Source organism: Takifugu rubripes, chromosome 20 (assembly GCF_901000725.2).
Source record: "Takifugu rubripes chromosome 20, fTakRub1.2, whole genome shotgun sequence".
NCBI classification, from domain to species: Eukaryota; Metazoa; Chordata; class Actinopteri; order Tetraodontiformes; family Tetraodontidae; genus Takifugu; species Takifugu rubripes.
Genome location: NC_042304.1, coordinates 3461431 through 3484472, shown reverse-complemented (window position 1 = coordinate 3484472; position 23042 = coordinate 3461431). Strand labels below are relative to the sequence as shown.

Sequence of the window (23042 nt, the reverse complement as noted above, 5' to 3'; positions counted from 1 at the left end):
CGTTGTTTTATTTCCTGGGCTCTGGATCTTAGATAGAAAAGTTGAGTCATCTGAGTGAGACGCACTGCTGAAAAAGACTTTTGGAACAGAAAAGGCCCCCCTCGCTTCTTGAACTGGGTTCACAGCTTTGAATTAAAGGTTCTACGCTTGCTCCCGATTCCCACTACAGATCCCATGATGCCTCACTCCTTCCAGCAGAAAAAAGGTGAGTTGGCTTTTTCTTCTATATCTATATACCTGTTACATAAATAAGTGTGGAGCACAGTTGAATTTGAGGAAGTTAACACTATAAATGTTGACGTATCCATAATGACACGGAGAGAAAAAGTCTCCTGCAGTGAGCAGTAATCATCCGTAGATTTCCATAAAGCATGCTAAAGAGATTTAATCAGAATTGTGAACAATAATGCTGTATTATTTGCAGTGGTAACACTGAAAGAAGGGAAATATGCAAAGTGTATGATAAGGCAATACAGTTAAAAAAGATCTTGATTTAAAAAAAAGATATCTGATAAGCAAATTCAGATCTGAATAAATTAGGACGATCTGAAAAACCTGAAATAGGTATTTAACTGTCAGGTAGGGATGAGCCCTTTGAGAGACCTTCTTGGTGATTGCTGCCTCTGAAAACCAGAGCAGAAACCAGAGTGGAATCACAAAAACAAATCTGATATCAGTCATCTTGGTAGGACCTTTTCTTACCATCCCTCAATTGGTGCTCATTTCACTATACTTTGGGTTTGTTTGTTTTTAGATCTACAGGCAGTTCAAGACATGCTTGCAGCCTCAGTCATGCAAAGAGAAAAAAAGCAAATTTGAAAGAGCAGCACACCATGATTGCGATCACGTAACCGTGTTAAGGTCAGGAGGCGCCTTTGATGCACTTCACCTGGCATTTCCAGGCCTTCTGTTGGTATCAGTGAGGGGTGTGTTAACGGGGCCGCATTAGCAAAAACAACTGTAATCACAAATCTATTTAGTTCTTTATTTTAAATTAGCATGCATGCATATTAATGAGCCCCGGTGGTTATATGAGTCGATTTGATGCTAGCAAACATAAACAGTGGACAATTTTAAGCAGGAGGCAATGCTGGTTCCACGTTTAAATAAGAGTGAAGGTGGATGGGATGCTAAAAGCTTACAGGATTTTGGAGTTGTAATTGAATACTAAATGGGTTTTTTCTTTTGCAAATTAGGGTATCATCCTTGTGTTTTGCTTGGTGTTTCATTGATTGGTTTATATTTGCTTGTATTTTGTCAATTTTAGCAACCAGAAGTTGTTGTTTTTTCAGCAAATCGGAAGTTCAGGGAGATGCCTTTCATATTCTCATTTTGGACTCAAGTCCATCTCCTGCTTCAGCTTGAGGAAGCGGCTGATGTGAAACTGCACCAATACGTTATAAAAACTTTGAACATTGGATGCAGAATTATTCTGATATAATGAGATCTAATGCAAGTTTTCGTATAAAAGAGCATAAGCATGGTCATAGTTTAGGATTGGCTTGCCCTCTGTAGCTCAGGCAGATGGCTGAAGCTGTGAATATTGTATGCAGAGTACATCGTTGCTACTTTGTGTGAGGTTGTTGATCTGTGGCCTGCAGCAAGGTGCGTGTATTTCCTGTTTAACCAGCCCTCGAGACCAGTATCAGCTATTGGAGTTAGAGGCATGCAGCTACTTTGAACTGGCAGTGGGGGCAATATAACATAGGAGAATTTAAAAGCAAAACTGGGCCACAGCATGACAACGTGCAGGCAAGAGGACTGGGTGGGAGCCGAGCCACCGCTGACAGCACGCAGCCTGTGACATCTCTGATAATGTCAATATCTGTTTTTCTCCAAAGATAATCGCAACAATTTTGAGCCAACATTGTGCCAAAAGAAGAGGAAGAAGGGGGGGAAATGATCAAAACAAACTGCTTTATTGATGGAATCAACAGAGGGCACTTTGGTTTACACTGTGATCCAGTCGCACTGCTTTGATAGAATGAATTGAGACCACCTTAAACACAAGCTTAGAGGTGACTGCATTTTCCGTTCAATCCACATACAACCTCTTATATAAAGGTCTATTAGCTGTCTCATGAGCAGATGTCTAGGATTGTTTTCTTTACTCTTATGGGTCGCTGTCACTTTTCGGGTGTTATCAGATGATGGTAGTGGTGGATATGATCTTTCAAGGCATCCAACATTTAAAGTCATCTGCAGCAGCTTTCGGTTCTACTTCTTGCACTGATTTGACTTGTTCTATGACAAGGTGTTTGTGTTGACTGTGCAGCCGTTACTACATTTGGAAAGACAGTTTTTCATTGTGATATAATGCAAAATTTAGTGGTGTTTTTGGCTTTTCAGGTGCATGTGGGACAGAAATAAAAACAAACACTGCAATGGCTCACATTGCATAGTGGTTGAGTTAAAATAATAATGCTGTTTATCTTTTGTGTTCTATAGAGGTATCTGATCTCCAGTAGATGGCACCCTGGCAAAAAAAAAAAAAAAAAAAAAACAGAGAAAAGAAAAGAAAAAAACACTTTTTGGTGTTTTGGAAAATTCCATTAAGCCTGACCTGACTCTGCAGGCTGCATTCCAAGCTCTTCTCAGCTGGCCTTGAGAGAGTCGTGAATCTACATGCTTTGATTTGACTAAATTGGAATTCTAACCCACTAACACACCTTTGCTCTGACCTTAACATGTAGCTGGCACAGGCAAGCTGGTGAACTCAAGGTTATCCACACAGATACACTGAAGAAGAATTACTACAGACTTTGTTCGTATACACGCACGGATTATCTGCAAAATAGCTGATTAAGCAGAAAAAAAAGACAAGAACAATGATGGAATGCATCCAGAGTGCCTTTTGTTGTGTTGAAAGAACACAGCACAGTGGTTTACTTTATAGTGGTCTACTATTGAGCGTATACACAGAGGCTCTGCTGAAATGTTGAAATAAAAGAATAAAACTCTGGGTTCAATGGTAATGGCAGCTGATACAAAGCTGACACTCCACTCAGATCTCTTACATTTGAACCTTTTCAAATAAGAAAAAGACAAAGGTTTCAGAGGTTAAATTACTGGCAACGCTTTTTTTTATGTCACAAATACCAAATAGAGAAGGCATGTTTTGTAGTAAAATGTGCTCATCCTTACTTCTATATTTGATATTTCTCCCACATATCCATTTATTATTACATTCACATATCAAACAGATGTTATAAGTAATGCATTAAATGAATGTATGTGCATACCGATCAAGGCAAACGTATAAATATGTAGCCACAGATGCATCAGAATTTAGCAGTGCAGTTGGGTTTGGTGCTCAACTTTGTTGTGGGGAAAGGGCGGGGGGGGGGGGGGGGGGGGTTGGGGGGGGAATGCTTCTGGGACACACAGAGTTAAAAAAAAAAAAAAAAAGTGTAACTTAACAATATAAAAAGAAATTCTTTTAAAGAAAGGAACTAGAAAAGACCTCTGTAGCTAACAGCATTATCTGTTTGGTGTTACAGCTTGGTTGCATCATGCCGCTCAGAACAAAACTCTACACTCACATCTTTGCTGACAATGAACACTGAAGTTGGCAGAAATTTGCTGTGAAACGAGACAAAAGTGTGCAGTTTATGGAAAAAAAGAAGTGAGGCAACCTCCGGGCCTCAGGCCTTTTGTCATTGGGCATTTCTATTCAATGACCTATCGTGCACCGAGCCTAAGGAATAACACATCTTTGAGGTGTCTCACAGTGAGTCAGCCGTGCATGAGGTTATTATATCGTGCTGGCCCGTCACAACATGCTTTCATTTTACATGAACAGCCCTAACAAAGAGCTCAGGTCCTCAGTGGCCTGACCTGTTGTTGCATTTTGCAGCCCACGGGGAGATCTAGGCTGCTCATGTGTGCAAGTGCCGTAAATGTCAGATACCTGTTTAAACAGGGCGAGGTTGATCACACCATACACACGTTCTCCGTCCCCTGTAAGTGGGTCATTTATTTTTTGCTAGGAGTAGTTTTGAGCAGGAGTTTGCCAAGGATTTGCAGTAATTATCTCTTCTCTCTACAGTTAGGCACAGCATGGGGCCTTGGTAAATTACACATCGCCTTTCTAACTCCTGGATGGTTTATGGCCGTGCATTATGCATAAGTGTGCTGGAGTGTCTAAAACGTCCCCCAAGTGGATTGAAATAAAGTTGACGCTGCTCTTTGTTTGGAGCTGCGGATAGTTTGTATTTTGGCAGTGCTGAATCAGAAACTCCTGTAAAGTATGCGGACAATCCAGTGGGAATTGTTATTTAGATCCGAGAGGAGAATGTTGTTGCACAAAGGGTTAAGTTTCTCTCAGGCAAACTCATGTAAATGAGAAAACCTATTTTGTACAAAAACCCAGATCGTTAAAACATTTTTTTGCATGTCATGTCTGTTTGTACCCTGCCTTTTTAATTATTTTGGTGATGTAATTAGTTTCATTATTTAGATTCCAATTACTTTGAAATGAGCTACATGCTAATGAGTCTTTAAGTGGTGTAACACCAATAAATGTATCTAGTAATTACCTTTATGAACATGCATTTATTCTCTATTATCAGCTCAGGAAATGTTCCTTCTCTGCCAAGGATTGAATGGTCCGATAAAAGAGGCGGAATCCGTGATTTGGAATCACCACAAGCAAAGTTTCCAAGGTAGGTGACTGGCAGCAAATGTTGAAATTAAAATCAATGACCAGGATCAACGTCCACTTACGCCACATCCAGCTTCTAAGGCTTTCAAAGCAGTATGTGCCGTTCCAGACTGACAAAGGGTGAAATAAAAGACAACACAAGTGAAGCGAAACCTTTAGAAAGTCGGGTTTATTCTCTCTAAACTCTGGCATGATGCAACAGTTAGTGGACATGCCTTGAATTAAAAGTTAAAAGGCATAAATCACAACACTGCGTTGATCTCTTTTCCAGGAAGCCTTTGCAGGGACAACCACTGCTTCCACTTAATAAGTTATCCACTCAAACAGGATCAAAACAATCCTCAAAGCAGAGAGACAGACAATAAAACCCTGGAATATGAGAAACAGCAATTTAAAAATACCTCAATATCAAAAACTACAATATGATATATCTCAGTGCACTAAGTCGTTTTTTTCCCCACGCACATCTGTTTTTCTTGGCTTTAATATTAGAGTCACGTGATTTTCAGAACGCCGCGTTGCATCACTTACTCAGAAATCACAAATTACTTTAGCACGTAACGCAAAACGCAACGCAGCTCTTTTAACAGCACCTAGAAAAGTAAATCTGATGACAAACCCTCCCGATGATGATTTAAAAGCACCCCCATGCAGTCAGCATACCTGCAGGAAATCTGGCTACACAAGGGCTTTCTGGATTATTATTGTTTGTTTGTTTTTAAGAGAGAGGCGAAGTGTCCGGTCGTCCCTCATTAAAACATCGCACTGTGCTGTGCACGTCGGCTCTGCGCGTTCCACAGAAGGGAAGACACATCACACGCAGCAGAGAACAGCGTTTCAGTTCTGAGAATTTCGGGGGGCTGGGTTTGAGGAAGTGGTGACGTCGCCTGCCTTACGTCCTGTGACTGTGGAATCAACCAAAACGGCGGGGGTGTCGGAACATAATAAAGAAATATAATGCACGCTTTAATAAGATAATGAGACATATCGGACTCATTGTGATAGTATTAGTGTGTTGTGTTGACTGTTGCCAAGTCTAATGGTCGCGTACGGTGGTAGAAAAGACCTTAAAACAAGTTCCGTTTTCCACATGGTGAAAAAAACGCCTCTCCCCCTGCCCTGGGACAATGGTACGATCTCGGACTCAAATTCCGAGAATTGAGCTCGTCTGATTCTTAGAACTGGGGTTCTTAGAAGTGGTGATGCAAGAAGTTTCTAGGAAAGCGCTACCAGGTGATTTTTAAATTCCTTTTTGTCTAATTTGGCGCGAAGTTGTTGTGTGCTGTGTATGTTTGGTGATGTTTAGATATTTGTCCGTCTGTGCTGTGTTTGTGGACAAGCGGGGCCGCTGTGCGTGTGCGGCTGCTGGCAGTTTGAAACTCTGAAGTGGCCCCTGTTGTGACAGGCGCTTGCGCCGCTCCCTCTGACAGCTCATCTGGTTCGGCGCGGCGCACCGGAGAAGCGGAGGGACGGGCAGCAGCCTTCCTGGAGCCTCTCACGCCGCGCCGACGCGCGTTGTAAAACTGTCATTTCGTCTGTTTAGCGGACCGTGGTAAAAAAAAAAGAAAAGAAAAGAAGGAAAGAAAAATAGGCGTGTGCCTGTTTAAAGGCTCCCAAGTTGCGCTAGATCTTTACTGGAAGTAATCGCTCTGTCTAACCTTCAAAACGCGTTTTGATGGAGTGAGATTTTATTGCCTTGAAGTGGCAGTGTAATTGGGCAACGTCGCAGACGCGCTGTTAGAATAACTTTGCAGGCAGCGTGGCAGCCGCAGGTTCTGGGGTGGTTTTTGTCGCTGCGCGGTGGTCTCCTCGACGGTGATTTGCTGTCGCGCAGCGCAAAAGGTTGCGCCGACCCGGCTGCCCTGTTTCCATCACGCTGCGGCGGAAACACAAGTGCTTCGTGGGAAGCGTCTTTTCCGCGGCTGCTGAGCAAGACGCTGCACCGAGTTGCCTCGGATGTTTCCACAGTGACACCGTGCTGCACCACGCACGCAGCGCTGCGCACTGCAAAGTCAAGTCTTTGCGCTCTAAGTTGACGCGAATTGTTGGATTTTTGGTGTTAGTTCGGCACTGAGCGCCGGTTGGAACATGTTCAAGACAATAAACTGGTGTATGTGAGATCTGATATTTATTGGTGACTGGTGATTTAATTGGCAGACTGGTTATTAACAGATTGAAGGGTTAAACGTCTGCATCAAAGTTCATAGATTCCATATAAAGTGTTATTTATTTGCCGCGAATTTGTCGTTCATTTAGAGGGAGTGTGTCACTTTGGGCTTTAGTTTGCCCTGAATCTATTTTCAGACGGGTCCAGTTACAAACTTCTTGACATGTTTTAAGATTTAGATTCTGTCATAAATCTACGCGCATTTCAAACGGGCCTTAAACTAACCAGATATTAGGTGCTTTTTTTGTTGTTGTTGTTATTAAATGTCCGACTTAAAATACACCCAAAAGCTTCACATATAACTTAAGAGAGACTAAAAATGAGAACGACATCCGCTGTAAAACTTTTATCAGCGCGTAATGGGTAGAAACCACACAAGAATTAAGTTTGTTTTTTTTTCGTATTCATGTGACAGCCTTTTTTTAGAAAATAAAAAATAAATTAAATGACTCCAGAATCAAACCCTTTGTAATTTACAGTCCTGGTGACCGTGAACAAAAATAACAGGACAACGTTTTCCGCGCTAAATGACATATTTGTATAAACTACAGCTGCCAGTTTATTGATGTGTTTAACGGACCGGCATTTCCTGAATATTTGTAAATAAGTGTAAAATGTACCTCAGTAGATTTTTGCTGCGCTTTTTTAAATGTACAACTTTATTGCTTGAAGTGTTTATTCACACTTGTCTGTTGGAATGTGTTTCCACCCTGTGTGTTGATGTCTTCATTGACTCATTTTGTGATTCTAAAAAGAGGCAACGGGAGAGACAGAAATTATTCCGTGTAGAAATTAAAAGTCTAGACAATGTTTATTTAATAAATGGCGCCGCCCTCTGGAGAAGCCCAGACAGTTGCTGAAACGCTTGAAAAAATACCAGAAATCGGAGATTAAAAACACAGTCGTAAAATTAACACAACTCTGTGTTATTGAAGTACCAACATGAAGAAAAATCGGCTAAAAAAAAAATCCAGACATTAAATGGAGTCAAGCATGTTTGTCTTGTTTGCAGATCTTGAGAAAATGGCTTGCGCAGCAGACAGCTGCATACAGTTCACACGCCACGCCAGTGATGTCCTGCTCAACTTGAACCGGCTGCGCAGCAGAGATATTCTCACAGATGTCACAATCTTGGTCAACAGGCAGCAGTTTCGTGCACACAAGACCGTCCTCATGGCTTGCAGGTATGACTTCATCACATTAGCCACCTTCTCGGCTCCTGTGCTGAGATTTTGTCGCTGATCGTTGGCTCGTTTCTTTCCTGTGGCTACAGTGGGCTCTTCTATACCATCTTTACTGACTCCCACAAGTGCAACCTTAACGCCATCAGTCTGGACCCAAAGGTGGACCCTGAGGGCTTCGCCATCCTGCTGGAGTTCATGTACACCTCCCGTCTGACGCTTAAAGAGAGTCTGATTATGGCAATCATGAACACCGCCATCTACCTGCAGATGGACCATGTCGTGGACACCTGCCACCGATTCATCAAATCCAGGTTTGTTCCAGCTCTCTTTTTTCATAGTTACTATTTGTTTGTGTGTGTGTGGGGGGGGGGGGTTCTAGAGATGTCCGATATTATCGACCGATATTGGCAAGTGAAAAGGGAAATTATCAATATCAGTTTTTACTTTTTTAGTGATACACCTTTTACACAACACACACGTTATACACCAAACTCTTCAGCTATTGCTAAACTTCTCAAAATATTAGACATGTAATGTGTAGTTTTAGTTATTTATGTTTGTTTGGCACAACTCTGTTAACCCCGCATATATCAGTATCGGTTGTACGATATCTGTGTATCGGATATCGTCAATATTGAACCTCCCTATTTTTTTCTGTCCCTTTCATCAACAGTGATCCCGCTGCCAAGCTGTCCAGAGACGAGTTTTTGGTCAGTCCCTTGGTTTTACCTCAGGATGTCCATGCTTACCGGCCCCATGATGTTGTCGACAGTCTGCACAGCCGCGTAGCTCCGTTCAGGGATGGGAGGCCCTACGGCTCAAACATGTTCAGCGGGGTCACCACCCCCAGCAACTATCATCTCTACGGGCAGTTTCCTATTCCAGGATTCCCCTTCCCTCTCTGCAAGCTGACTGATGCCAAAAATGCTTTCGCTGACCTCTCAAAGAGCGGCGTCCACCACAGGCATTGTTCTCCACATGACAGCGCCAACATGATCAGGGCAGAGTACACCAGGGCAGTGGGTTCCAGCTCCTCCAGCATCATTCACTCCACCAACTACGCTTCGAGGGAGGCTGTGAGAGATGATGAGATGAGGAAGGAAAGCCATGAGGGGGTTACCCATTCTATTGCTCTAGGCACAAGAAAACGCACGTTCCCCGTGCTGACGCTCGATCACCCGAAAGATTCTGGAAAAGATCACGCTGCGCACAGTGAGGAGGACCTGATCCATCAGCATTACCCCCTTGGAATCTCCTCCGTGGGACGCAAGAACCTCATGAGCAGCCCGCAGAGTCCCCTAAAGTCAGACTGCCAGCCCAATTCCCCGACGGAGTCCTGCAGCAGCAAGAACGCAAGCCTGTCTCAAGGTACGGGAGCGCCAGCCTCACAAGGAACGCCGGATCCCAAAGCTCGCAACTGGAAGAAGTACAAGTTCATTGTGTTGAATCAGAGCGCGGAGAAGGAGGAGGTGGGGATTCAGGACTCCACGCTTCGTTCACCTCAGCGCCACGGCCTGCAGCCCTACCTCCACCCCAGCGACTCAGAAAACCTCGACCCACAAACCACCATCAAGAGCAACGATCACAGCGAGGACCTCCCTGTGCCCCAGGCTAGCCGTCTGAATAACATCATCAACAGGTGAGGTTCCCTCACGACGGTTCCCTCATCATTTCTATGATGCGCTGGGAAGATTTTGGTTTATTGTTCTCATGCGCTTTTAGGATTTTAATCTTTTCTTTGGTTTGACATTTACATGCAATTTTTTTACATTGTTCTGAAACAAAATGATTCATTTCACTGTATCTAAATATGCGTGCTTCGTTGGCAGCGCCCTTGATGGGTCACTGAGGAACGGTGAAAGCCAACCTCCGCACTATTCCAGCCGTCTGAACTGCTCGACCTGTGGTACTCCATCCTCACATCACTCGGAGGTCTGTCCCAAAACTTCCAGGTCCCATCTAGCTGAAGAGATGACGGAGCTGCACTCGGAATACTCGGACTCCAGTTGCGGTGAGACCGTTAAGTCCATACAAAGTTTGGAATTTATTGTTTAGGCTCGGAATTCAATTCGGACCCGGCGGGCCCGTTACTAAATGAATTCAAATTTGTTACTCCGGAACAGAAAATGGAGCCTTCTTCTGCCACGAATGCGACTCCAAGTTTGCTGAGGATGAAGCACTGAAGCAGCACATGCTACAAGTGCACAGCGACAAGCCGTACAAGTGCGACCGCTGCCAGGCTGCTTTCCGCTACAAGGGCAACCTTGCTAGCCACAAGACTGTTCATACAGGTACTTCTAAAGGGTTCGGTCGCGGTCCGTCAGGCTTTTATTCTTTTAAATCCGAGTTTCTAACATTTCCTCGCGCATCTGTCTGTTTTTTTGCTTTTGTTCTTTTAAGGAGAGAAGCCGTATCGCTGTAACATCTGTGGTGCTCAGTTTAACAGACCAGCTAACCTCAAGACTCACACCCGCATCCACTCAGGAGAGAAGCCATACAAATGCGAGACATGTGGGGCTCGATTTGTACAGGTAATAACATGTCTACCATCCTGCCTCAGGGCTTGCTTTCAGTTGAGAAAGGACAGGTCTAGAGGATTTTAGCTACATGGAATTGACTGCATGTGTTTTTTTCCCCCCTTTTCTAGGTTGCTCATCTCCGAGCCCATGTGCTAATCCACACGGGCGAGAAGCCATATCCATGCGAGATCTGTGGAACGCGCTTCCGGCACCTGCAGACGTTGAAGAGCCACTTGCGTATCCACACTGGAGAAAAGCCCTACCATGTAAGCTGGGGGCCGACCGCCTCCGCCAGGTCACAGAATTGATGTATTTAGATATTTTGAAAATATAACCTTTTTTTCTCTCTTTTTTTTTTTTTTTTTTGGTCAGTGTGAAAAATGCAACTTGCACTTCCGTCACAAGAGTCAGCTGAGGTTGCATCTTCGGCAAAAGCACGGCGCCATCACTAACACCAAGATCCAGTACCGCATGTCGACGGCAGACATGCCCACTGACTTGACAAAGACTTGCTGAAGGGGGAGACGGGAGCAAAATTACGCGGAGGCAATCTCGACCTTGGAATTTAAAGAAGCAACTCGTACAATCATCAAAAATTGTAGCGCCACACTGTGTTTATTAGACAATTGGCTGTTTATGCCATTTTAAACGGGTCTCCACTACATGTGAACGTAGAGCCACATATGGCTTCTTAGTCACTTTATTGTTTCTATATAGTTCTAAATATATATATAAAAAACAATATATGTATGTTGGAAGTGTTTCTAAGCTTTGAAGGTACGTATATAAAGCTTTATTTTGTTGTGAAGGATGGAATGTAAACGTAACTGTTTTTGAAAATACAGTATTTTATATCAGAGAACTTACTTTTCTGAAAGTATTGAAAATTTTGATTGACGGGCAGTTGATATATTTTGAGATGACAAGATTTGTGGCTGTACAGAGTTGTCTTTGCATTTTTATGTAGGTGTGTGTACGCGTTGCACCATGTCAGGTTGCCATATTCATGTGACAAATGAGAAGGGAGGGAGGGGGGGGTGATCCTTTGAAGACATATCTGAGGGGGGGCTGCTGTCTGAACATATGCATGATGTACTCTGTTGTCGTTGCAGACGGATCTGGGGGGGGGGGGGGGGGCGGGCTCCAGAAATATTGTGACATATTGTGTAATTATATTTGTGGGATTGCTCTCTGCGGGCAGAGCCAATCTAAGGTGTTAACATGCATTTCAAGGTACGGCTTTGTTATGACCTAGAAAATATTTTGCTTCAAATGTGTTTGTATTGATGTGAATTCTATTTTTAATTTTTCCATAAGTGAAAGTTTACAGTTTTGCTCATTGTTCTTGATCCTACAGTAACAGTTGTGTTCGTGTAGACGTTTTGGTTTGTACATACACTGTGTATTCAATGTGCCTTTCTCTACGGTGACTGAATCCTTCACTTATTCAGACCTGCTGTATTAAGGTACAACTCAAGGACAACACTTGTCCTTGATCCCCGTGTGTGAGTGTCTGTAGATATTTTTAAATGCTTGTCGTCACCAAGACTAAAACATGCAAATTCATCGTTGTAAATCTTCAGGACTTGTTTTTGGATTTTTTTTCTTTTTTTAAACTCATTAAAGTTATTGTACAATGTTTAGATGTATGAATGTAAAATAAAGGTAATGAATTTCTTTGTATTCACAACTGTTTGTATTATTGAACTGTGAACTTAATCCGCATGTACGAGCAGAATATTAACAAAGAAATGCTCATCTGCATTAAAATGTATATACAATTAATGCAAATGTATAATAATTAGGTCAACACTGGAACATTTAAACTTGGTAACCAGTTGATCCCGTTTCCAGGGAATTCTCCACATTCTTCAGGTTGGATGTTCGTCATAGTCTGAGGTCTTTAATGGCTAAAACATGAAATTAACTTTCTGTTCCAGCATTCAAATCAGCACAACGCAGCCAACATGATTTCAATTTTAATTTCCAAGTTTTTCCGGGATAAACAAAATAGTTTTCTCCCAAGACCACAAATCATGGCAATAAGTAATTTAGGTTTCACCGTTTAAAAAACAAGTCTATGAAAAACTCCATTTAAATGACAATTTGAGCAAAAGAGAAATAAAAATTGTTCATTTTTATTATGAACCGACATTAAAAAAAATCCAAACCTTTTAAATCAACAGTGCTTAAATTGTACAACAGAAACAGTTTTATCTCAACTGGGACCTAATTTGTCTGTTTAATTCTGTGTCCATTTACAATTTAAAAAAAAAAGGATAAACAATTAAGCCTTCTCTGGACACCTGATTTTATTGCTTTTTAAATTAGTAATCACAAGAATTTAGAATCGAATTTAACACTAGAATACAGCAAACACAGTGCTGCTTAAACAGAACCAACTTTAAATGAAATCAAGACATAAATCAAAACTACTAATAATCCACGTAACCCCCCCCCACCCACCCACCCCCAACACAGACAAAAACAAATCCCTTCAGTGGAGCATCACTGCTTCTGCTGCATTGCCTCTTTTCTTGCAGCATCTTGCAGAAGCTGGGTGTCCACTTCATCAGCAGGGAGCTGAACATACCGGACCACAGATCCACGGATGAAACAGTTTTTTACCGACAGCTAGAATTCAAGAACAAGACAGTCCACATGTAAAGATCAACACCGAAACACAGGGAAAGAGCTGAAAGTGATAAAAATGCATCATGGAATGAGCCAGCGGCATGGAAAGTTCGGTCATCTCGGTCCAAATTTGTGTGAACAATTAAGAGGAAGGCTTAGAAATAAAACTTGTTGCCTTCATATACTCAACAAAATCCTTTTAAGTATTTACATTTTTAAAATAAGAGAAGGGGAAAAGGGGCAAATGTTAGAATCAAGTCGCACCCCGTTTGGCCAGTACCACAGCTTGGAAACGCTTAGTGCAGCTGACCAAGACACTCTTTCAGTCTGTGTTGACTCAAGTCTTCCAGTTCTGGGAGATTTCTGAGCTCGTCTGTGGTCACAGAATGGTCTTTAGGACAGACATCAGGGTCATGGCAAACCTCCAGCTGGCCCTTCTGAGGTTGCCCATCATGGGTTTTGAGGTTACGATCTTTACCCAGACGTCCTCCATTCAACTTTGTTTTACAGATGCTTTCATGCTTTTTGCTTCCAGAGTTTTCAAGTCATCACCCTGCCTGTGAGATGGTTCCCATGCTATTGACGGCAACACAACCCTAAAGCTGGATCGATCCACTTGCAAGTTTAACAGCTGGACAGGTGTTTGTGATGTTGATTTACTGATGAGGATGCAGAAAACCTATTCTTCTTAGATCTGTTCGATAAAGGCCATTCTTGTGTAGGTATAACTTAACAGTAGAACAGAGTAGCGCTTCTCCAGTCTGCTATAGGTTCTTGACCTTTTGCAGTCAAATATAGATTCTGACAAAAACTGCCAGGGCTCCCAGTCGTCTGCAGGGTGAAGCTCCCCCTTTTGAACTCGAATCTTAACTGTTCACATTAATGGAAATTTGGACCGGGGACGCCAACATGCTTGCACAACACTGCATCAAACTGTGAATGCTGTATTGGATTTACCGTGTCATATAGGAAACGATATATATTTTAACCATGTAGCTTCATATGAAGCCATAATGTACTTGACTTCCTGCAGGTATAAGACACAGAGATAACCTTGAAATATAGCCAAAACAAAGCCAGTGAAACCTACCATGTGTGGATATTTCTCTGGGTCTGTAACACTGATGTCTGTGAGCTTTATGTTGAGATACTGAAACAAAGTAGAGAAAAGTTACGCCAAATCCTTGAAAACATAGCCAACCGACGTATTTGACTTAATAAATAAAATATTCTTTTTCTGACCTGGTCGACAGAATGGAGGGTACCACAGATGCTGACAAGAAAGGATCGGATATAATATTATTAGCACAGAAACGGAATAATGAGCATGTGTTTTGAGCCGAAGTCGCCACCGTTCCATTCTTTAGTGGCAGACCTCAGCAATGAACACAAAGGCGAGCATTGCAATAAATATACCAACCTCAGGTCGTTTTTGAGCTCCACCACTACATCTTTCCCGACCAATGACTTGAAAAACGAGTAGAAAAGCTGTAAAACAGATCGATGTGAAGAGAGATAACATTAGCAACACGCTAACAGTGAAGCACCATATAATGAATGTAATAAGCTATAAAGAAGTCTTCAAAGAAATGCGGGTACTTTGACACTTTTTTGAGCCACCGAATAAGATAATTAATGTAAAATACCCATTTGTTACTCATAATTTTCCCTCACCATTATTGCCGCTTCTCTTGTGTTTCAGCGTCAAACGTTGATGTCGTATTATGCTGCGTAATATTCCTGCGACGGGAGAGGGTGCAGTTACCGCTTGCGTCCACACGGAGGAGCCAAATGCGCGCTCAACGCTTCAGTGGCTCAATTCTCGTTTTATGACGGTTCGACACCGTTGGCGCATGGCCCCAACTTGTGAATTCGAGTATGGACGTTTCCATTTTTGTTTTATTCATTGATTTATTTATTTTTAATGAATCACACATACTGTGGTAGGAAAAAGAATGACTCCGGTCATGTATTACTATCTTGATATTACTATGTATCACTAATCAGTATTTCAATATTTGAGTCTGTGTTGAGTGTTATTGCAGTTTGTAGTAACATTTGGAGGTTCAGTACCTTGTTCCTTGTGAGCACACCTTCTAAAGGTGAGCTAACACCCTTTTTATAAAAATGATAAAACCATTCTGCACGACCACGAGGATTTTTACTTATTGCTACAGTGGTTTTGTTTAAGCCAAACAACCGACAAATAAACAGTTGAACAAAAGCTTAAAAGTGTACAAGCAATACAACAGCTTTCAAGCTACATGTAGTAGTAACATGTGGAGTCAATTGGCTGATTTCATTTATTGATTGCCCAGGTCATTGGATTGGTATATTCATGGTTTTCCCAAAGATGAGCTACAAAAATCTGTCTTCTATGCAGTCTGGTCTTACTTCACAGATCGGATCTTGGGGACCTCGGGTACTAGAGAAGAACAAGAGTTTGCATGTGATAAGTTATCAGTGAATTTATAAGTGGGAGAAGAACGAGAGTTTTCCTTACCGTCTCTGTGAGGCTGTGGTTGGCCAGGCCTTGCAGGTGGCCTGAGTTTAACAGGAATTTCAGAGTTCTCTCTGTAATCCCTGGATTTGGGTGTCTGGGGACCTTTGAAAGGTAAAGGAGGCCTATTGTGTCCTATCCCTCCCTCTGAGCGTGAGGGCACCACTGGTTTCTTCATTTCGGAACTGGGAGGCTGCAGTCGGTTTTCAGAGCAGGTGAAGGAGCGGTTGCGGGGGGTGGGCATAGGGGGTCGATCAGGTTCCCTGTCTGAACTTTTGGAAGCTCCAAACATGTGATCTGGAGGTGTGCGATGATCCCTCTGCTCTTGGTCCTTGCCCCGACCATGTGGTTTTGGTATCGAAGCATATAATGGATTGTCAAACATCTGGTCACAGTCCCCACTAAAAAAGAAAGAATCAGCAATATGTCACTTGCAATATATTTCCAATTATTGCTTTGTTATTTGCTTTAGTTATAAACCTTCCTGCAACTATACTCATTCACAACTATATTGAAATCTATTTGAACTATTTTACTATTCTATTTTCCTCAACATTAAGTCTTTATTGAAATGATCATTTGAAATGATAATATCCCTAAACCGTTTGAACATACGAAGTAGAATTATATTCAGATTTTTGAGTGATTTTTTAAAAAGTAATTTAGGTAACAATGCCAGAGCTGTGATTTTTACTGAAGGCTTTTAACTACTTGAAAGTTCAGTGGTGAAGACTCACGTGTGATTTGGGGATTTCCGTGTGGGGCTGCGTGCGCCCACATCACCAGCAGACTTTTTGGGCTCTTTCCCTCCATGTCCAGGAATGGCCAGACTCTTTGGTGGCATGCTGTAACTCCAGCCTTTATCTACCACGTTGCCCTTTTGGAACCCCATGTAACTGGGGTTAGAAATATCAAGTGCTTGTGCAGCTGAAATCCTAAATCACAAGGCCAAAGGTTAGAAATCCCCCCCAATGAAAACATACCCGGTAGGAGTCATGTGTGAGATATCGTTTCATTTCGTTTTCTTGACTGCTTTAACCCTTCCAGGGGCATGACGAAGGTAATGGAGCCTATCCCAGCTGCATATGTCCAAAGGAAGGGTACACCCTTGGGTGAGTCGCCAGCTTGTGTTGTACCTTGCTCAAGGGTACCTCGGCATTGCTCTGAGGGTGTTCTAGCACCTCACCCTGCTACCTTTCATGTTTGGCCCACACTGGACCTGCTACCAGATATTGTCAATGTAAAATAACTTACTTGTTGAGGTCGCCACCTTTGCCTTTTGAGTTAATAGTGTCATCCTTTTCAATTTTGATAAAATCTGGGAAAAAAAGAAAATAATTGGTGCTCACATAAAGATCACAAGATAACACTCTACGCTACGTCCCTGCCAGACATCCAGACTCACCGTACAGCTTCTCAGTCGGTTTGCCCTCAGAGGTGCGTAACTGGATGCCGCCGGTCATCCTGCCCGTCGTCTCTCCTTGGTGGGTCAGTGTGATCTCAAACTCCATGTAGCAGAGCTGAGCAGCTCGCAGCGCAACACAGCCCTCTCCTTTAGGAACAAATCACCAAGTGAGCGATAAGAACTGCTCAGGTAAGACTGGAGGATTGACAGGTGCGGGTCAGTCCACTACCGTAAGACTCGTCACTGTCGCTTGACTTTATACAGATGAGGATGTGCTGATCCAAAAGGTACTCCGGGTCAGAGATGATTGGCGTGAGCTTCACAGAAGTGGAGAACAAGTGATGATGACTACATACTAGAGGCGTTTCATCCAAAACCAAAGCCGCCACCCCTCTTGTTGTTACCTCAACTTGATGGCCAAAGCGAACTTTGATGTATCCCCCCGAGTCCTCTATGTTTTCACCTTCTGGGGTTTTTACCATTTCTGCAGGGAATTTGATTTAAAAAAAGGTTTCTTTAAATCACCCCAAAATCAGAGTGCAATGTTCAGGACAAAACCTACTCTCCAAGCAACTGGAATAGAATTCGATAAAGAACTTGGTCTTTGATTTGGTCAGTAGAGTAGCCACGCAATTCATGATCTGGATCCCTCCTTCGGGTTCACTGTTTGGGTCTGAGGGGAGACAATAAACCACGATAAACCACAGCAGATTACACCTCATTGGCCCAAAAGTTGTTCCAGCGATCGTACCTTGCTTGGAAACAAACTGCGAGGCCACTCCGACCTCGAAAGATGCAAAAACCGGTGAATGGTCACTTGTCAGGATGTCAGTGGTGCACCCTGTAAAAGTGAAAATGGAAGTGTGTCATAAAAAAGGAATACAGATGCAGTCTTGCAGAGGACAACCAATTTCACATCCCCTCTGCTGATGTCTTGTTAGCTTCAGCATTTACTTTAGAAATCTCTCTGTTTGATAGTTCTTTGAACAAAAAGTGTCCTCATAGCCTGAAGGGGGTCTGTTGGGCCTATCTGTTGGCTTGTGTCTTGAGGCAGGATAAGAGCTATTTTGTTAGCTCTTTGTGGCCTGTCTACCTATTTCATTATGATAGTCAGTGAAAAGTACAAACAGGAAGTGACCGTTGAAGAGGAGACACTTACCATAAGCTTGGCAGACTGCATGAACCAGAGGGTAGGATTTCTTCAGGACACGGTCGCACCATGAGGGAAGGTTGTATTTTGTCTGAAGGCGTTAAAATAATTTTTGTTCGTTAATTGATGAGATTTTACAAAAGGAGGCTGAGCTGTCAACCACAGATCCTCCCAACTCTGCTTTTGTTATCACAGTTATGATCTTGTTTAGTGTTTATTCAAAGAGAAACTTTGGTAAATGCTCCCTCTTGCTTTTTATTGTAACATATAACCTGTATGGTCTATATATACTATATGCTCTAAGGTCAATGTACATGCTTTAAGTGTGTGCAGTGGAGGGGTAAAAAAAGCCCTGGCTGTGAATGGAAGCTTACCCCAGTGGCTTTGGCCTTTGTATACACATACTTCTCCCTGGTGTCTCGTTCAAAGCGATAGGTAGGTGCAAATGTGATTTCCTCTTCATCTACCATCAGAATATATAAGAATGTAACAAGTATTATTGTCTCAAAATAAATGAAAGCACCATGTCAAGGTGGAAAAGAGTATCTTGTATAAAAGAAAGGATCGTCTGCATGTGTTTGTCCAAGTGTTTACCAAAGTGTAGGAAGACTTTCCCCTCTTTCTTTTCCGTGGTGAGCTGGTCTTTACCCAGAAGTTCCTGGAACTGCTGCTGTTTGATCTTTGTCAAAATGTATTCAGCTTCCTGTCAAAGGAAACAGTGCAGGGTTGTGAAGAAACTCAGACACCTGATAACTTGACAATTCACTTTACAAAATGCGAAAGTACAAATTTCTGTACGTAGGAAAAACAAACATCTGAGGAACGGTCTTTACCGTGTAAGGGAAGTCGACGCGGTAATTCAAATCGCCCAGCCAGAAGAGGTGGGTGAACCGGTGCGTGATGTCAAATGGACTGAGCTTCTTATCGCCCAGATTCAGAAATCGCAGGATACTGATGTAGTTTTGATTTCGTCTGTAAATATAGCAAAGGAGGTTTGGTGCACGCATGACTCAGGTCACAATAAGGCTCAAACATACTGCCCCCATGCCGACTGCTTATTTTAGTCCTCTGTGCTGCTAACCTTTACCTGATCTTTACCTAAACCTGATTTCTATTTGAGGCTCCTTTTAATTGTTTAAGAGCGAAAGACATATGTCACCTGAGCTTTTTCTCGCTTCCAGAAGTCAGGTGACTGTTGACAAACCCAAAGGAAGTACCGTTGAACATGAATGACACTCCCACTGCCCCTTTGTTTCCTGTAACACACATATAATACATTCTTATGTCCAATAAAAGGAATTAGATCACGACCAGACAGCACTCGCACCCAGAGTGTTGGCGATTCCCGTCTTCACACTGTCAGAAAAAATGTGGGAGATCCGGTTCTCGTGCTCGGGCTTGGCGAGGACAATGATCCGAATGTTCCACAGCGTGTGAATGGCCACCTGGACGCGAGAACCTCCCATGAAGCATCTTCATACAACATTACGATTTGACGTGCACCGCAGTCTCATACTTGTTTGAAGCTGATGTTTGTGATGTTCCTCAGGACACTTTTCACTGTCTCGGCCAACTCCCGCTCACTCGAAGGATCCTCCTGAGTGCCAATAACGTAGATGTCGTGTGGGATGTGGTCAGCCGTGTCATCTTGTGTTTTTCCCTGACCTTTACATTGAAACCACGAACTGATGTCGTGGGGAGGACTGGCATTTCCTGCAATTAAGAAGTGTGTATTAAGGCGCCGTCACATCATCGGCGACACATTCAGATGGACTCAAACTCGTGTGACGGTAACAAGATCACCCATGTTCCAGGTGCCAACAAACACTGTGATCATGTCTGGTTCAAGTTTTTCAGAGTGTTTGTTCTTCATTTGCTGAAGCAGTTGGCAGAAACCCTCCCTTTTCTGGGGGGAAAACCACAAACACTGGTTGGTTTACATTCATAATACATCAATAACCTGCATTTGCTTCTGAGGCAATTCAAATTGGGCTAAATCAGTATCGGTTTACATGTCGCATCTGCTACCTTGGCATTATCAAACACGAATTCTTTGCGCTGAATCTTCTCTTTCTCTGTCTCCACCCCAATAACAAGCTTGACGGGCATCTTCTGGGATTTGACCAACTGAAGAACTGCAAAATATCAACAATCACTTTTTAAAGAATGAAGATATTTTCATCAGTCCAGTGTGACCATTGCCAAAACAGAGAAATAATACATTTTTTTAAATGTTATCTTATTTTACTTTTGTTGTGCACAATGTATTTGTCCTCCGGTCCATCTTTTGACTTTTTGAAATACAGCTTCCCGCTTTCAACATCCACTTTCAGGAACATCTTTGTGGAGATACCCAGAGATTCTTGCTTGACCTGCGAGTCACAGAGAAAAACACACCAAATATCCAGCTTCACAACAACGCCTGAACCTTCCATTTGTCTGCAGTCAATGATTAACGCCGGTACCTCAAACACCACCACTGGTATAAGAGATTTCCGGTGACCACCATCGTATCCAACGGATTCAAATGTTGATCCTTTAGCCTATAGAAGGAATCGGAGCAGTGTGTCAGTACAAGGCTAGCAAGGACTATTAAACCAGTCAGGAAAAGCAGGTGTTAACCTTCACCTTATCTTCTATTGCGTAGAGCAGCTTCGTCAGTCGCTCCAGCCTTAATGGTACAGATTGACCATAGCCAGCAGACAACTACAAATGAATTCAATAATCCAGGGTGATGGATACTGTCTGCTTAATGTGCACTATTCATTCTGCTTATGATAGAGATCAGCACTCACTTGTTTTAGCATTTGCCCAGTCACTGGGGAGAGCTGTTGGTCCAGGGCTCTGTGGAAGACCTCTAGAGCCGGCAGGATGCGAGAAATCTCACTGTCTCGCAGGAGAGTGCAGAGCAGGTTAAAGTGGCCCTGAGCGTTTTAGGGGTTTCAATTAAAGACTGCTGAATTTACCTGTTTAGATTCTTGCAGAGTGTCATTATTAGCTTCCTTAATGCCAGGAGGTTGGGGTGACCACTCTGAACTTGGTCAAAATCCGAGCAGACCGAGGTCCTGAAGTATTCCTGGATGGCCACTTGATGCTCTTCTGGTATTCTAAATGTGTTAATGTTAGACACAATATAATTCGTAAATAAAGTAGCTCTATGTCTGCACTTTAGAGGGAAGCCTGTGTGATGTCGGCGCTGCAAATGTGAGCTTACGCTGACAAGTCCATATGCTGCAGTCTCATCAAGTAGGTGTCCTGGAAGGACTTGCAGGACTGCTCAGGACATTTTGGCTCGCTGTCCTTCACTTCGTTGATTATCCTGGGTGGAAGCTGCGGCGGAAGATTATAGGATTCTGCAGGACGAGGAACAATAAAGGGTTCCGATTTTACAACCAGGTTAGATCAGCCTAAAGATCAATATTCAACTGTTCGCACCGACCTGGCTCCTCCTCCATCTCTTCCTCTCTTTGGACCAAGTACTGCAGATGTGTGACCAGACCCATGTTGGGACTCGAATAGGCCTCCACTAGCTCCGGCAACACGGAGAAGAACCTGATAGGAACGCCTTCAGAGGCCTGAGGAGCCGATCATAGCAGACACATACTTCTCCTCAGACAGGTGTGAGCAAATGTGGTTTTATTCATCTGCTACTAAATCAGACATCAGGCTTTTACTTCCTCAAACCCATCACTGCTCCTGTCTTGTGACTTTAGTGTTTAGGGGGGGGTATTAAGAAATATGGTTTTTTAGGTTTAACTGTTCGCCCACCTGGACAGAGAGCCTCTTGTCTTCGCTCGGCAGAATTCGGTATGTGTACACACACTTTTGGTATCTGTGGTCAGAAATGAATACATGTACAAGAATCACATATGTAGAAATATGCAAGAATCGTGTAATAAAAGACATGAAAGGCTGGTGCAATGTAGGTGACTCAGCCTGAGTGTGCAATACTAGCCGCCACCATCATTATGTGTGAGTGTGAATGTGGGCGCTTTTAGAAGCTGCACAAACAAACATCATTCTGCTGTCCTGGTTTTACGGTGCAATGGCACCAAAGGGGGTTCTGATCTATTTCTGCTCAGTGATAATCAGATGGCATGTTGAATAATCAAAAAAACGAGATGTTACCCAGCATGAAGGGTTTTGCTTTGTAGCGGCACGCTATGCAAATAAAGAGGAACTAGCAAAGGCCTCATCCAGCAGGCAAAACTACAATCTCGAAACAAGCCATGTTGGACAACAACGGTGTTCACATGAAACAGATAATAGACAAATTGGACAAAGGCTCTTTTGGCCTGTAAAATGTAACACAAGGCTATTTGAGTGTCACCAAACTTCCTCTTTAGAAGGTTATAATCATACACCAAGGAAGAAGATCTACTTACAGGACACAGAGGGCATAGGCACCCTGTACGGACTCACTGTCCCGGATAAGGAAACTTCCATCTCTTGCTGCTTTGGAAAGTAGATCCTCAGCTTTGGAGCGTGTTATATTGCTGTGGTACCAAGGCTGATGGGTTGGCATCCTGCTGTTCTCTGTCAAGAGCTCAAGAGCTGCGCATCGATTCTCAAAAGGTATCGAATCCAAATTCGACTCAGTTTTTCATTTTAGCTGATGTTTGCGTGACACCCAAAAGTGTTTCACTTGCTCCTCTCCTACCAGTGGAACAGGAGCCAGCTGCTGCCACAGCTCAGCAACTTCCTCATTTGAGAAGAGGAGGGTCCTGCTGTTTTACTTCTGCCTGTTTTATGCCAAATTCACTCAGCTATTAATAAAAAAAAAAAACACATATAATTTTAAGGAATGTAGAAAAAGTTGT

At 42.9% G+C, this 23042-nt stretch overlaps 3 protein-coding genes across 5 annotated transcripts; 1 reads left to right on the top strand and 2 right to left on the bottom strand.

Annotated features, from left to right (window-relative positions):
• bcl6aa (BCL6A transcription repressor a) lies at positions 1–12810 on the top strand. Of its 3 annotated transcripts, XM_029827596.1 has the most exons (10): positions 1–205; positions 4572–4664; positions 7843–8014; positions 8104–8325; positions 8688–9653; positions 9844–10025; positions 10138–10305; positions 10415–10545; positions 10662–10799; positions 10906–12810. In XM_029827596.1, the coding sequence occupies exons 1-10, from the start codon at positions 175–177 to the stop codon at positions 11047–11049; spliced, it is 2247 nt and encodes a 748-aa protein (XP_029683456.1). In that variant the 5' UTR covers positions 1–174; the 3' UTR covers positions 11050–12810.
• On the bottom strand, positions 12497–14978 carry smx5. Its single transcript, XM_011614478.2, has 5 exons — positions 14842–14978; positions 14588–14655; positions 14410–14440; positions 14258–14317; positions 12497–13167 (listed from the first exon to the last, which is right to left on the bottom strand). Exons 1-5 carry the CDS (start codon positions 14842–14844, stop codon positions 13042–13044), a joined length of 288 nt encoding a protein of 95 aa, XP_011612780.1. The 5' UTR covers positions 14845–14978; the 3' UTR covers positions 12497–13041.
• Positions 14979–15311: 333 nt separating this feature from the next.
• inpp5d (inositol polyphosphate-5-phosphatase D) lies at positions 15312–22932 on the bottom strand. The gene is made up of 27 exons (XM_003973875.3): positions 22608–22932; positions 21991–22054; positions 21662–21797; positions 21437–21575; positions 21189–21329; positions 21018–21108; positions 20851–20928; positions 20688–20765; positions 20471–20594; positions 20251–20357; positions 20026–20128; positions 19739–19935; positions 19550–19667; positions 19382–19478; positions 19056–19194; positions 18817–18925; positions 18597–18685; positions 18232–18313; positions 17824–17913; positions 17635–17745; positions 17477–17556; positions 17302–17389; positions 17073–17219; positions 16922–16985; positions 16405–16602; positions 15671–16068; positions 15312–15592 (listed from the first exon to the last, which is right to left on the bottom strand). Exons 1-27 carry the CDS (start codon positions 22745–22747, stop codon positions 15558–15560), a joined length of 3243 nt encoding a protein of 1080 aa, XP_003973924.1. The 5' UTR covers positions 22748–22932; the 3' UTR covers positions 15312–15557.
• Between the last annotated feature and the right edge of the window lie 110 nt (positions 22933–23042).

Coding starts and splice junctions, on each gene's coding strand:
- bcl6aa (XM_029827596.1), top strand. CDS start 175: ATGATGCCTCACTCCTTCCAGCAGAAAAAAG. Junction 206..4,571: donor CTCCTTCCAGCAGAAAAAAG/GTGAGTTGGCTT, acceptor CTCTATTATCAG/CTCAGGAAATGTTCCTTCTC. Junction 9,654..9,843: donor CTGAATAACATCATCAACAG/GTGAGGTTCCCT, acceptor CTTCGTTGGCAG/CGCCCTTGATGGGTCACTGA.
- smx5 (XM_011614478.2), bottom strand. Junction 14,318..14,409: donor CCCTCCATTCTGTCGACCAG/GTCAGAAAAAGA, acceptor ACTTTGTTTCAG/TATCTCAACATAAAGCTCAC. Junction 13,168..14,257: donor CAGAGAAATATCCACACATG/GTAGGTTTCACT, acceptor CTTGAATTCTAG/CTGTCGGTAAAAAACTGTTT.
- inpp5d (XM_003973875.3), bottom strand. CDS start 22,747: ATGCCAACCCATCAGCCTTGGTACCACAGCAATATAACACGCTCCAAA. Junction 21,330..21,436: donor CAGCATATGGACTTGTCAGC/GTAAGCTCACAT, acceptor TAACACATTTAG/AATACCAGAAGAGCATCAAG. Junction 20,595..20,687: donor TACCAGTGGTGGTGTTTGAG/GTACCGGCGTTA, acceptor TGTGACTCGCAG/GTCAAGCAAGAATCTCTGGG.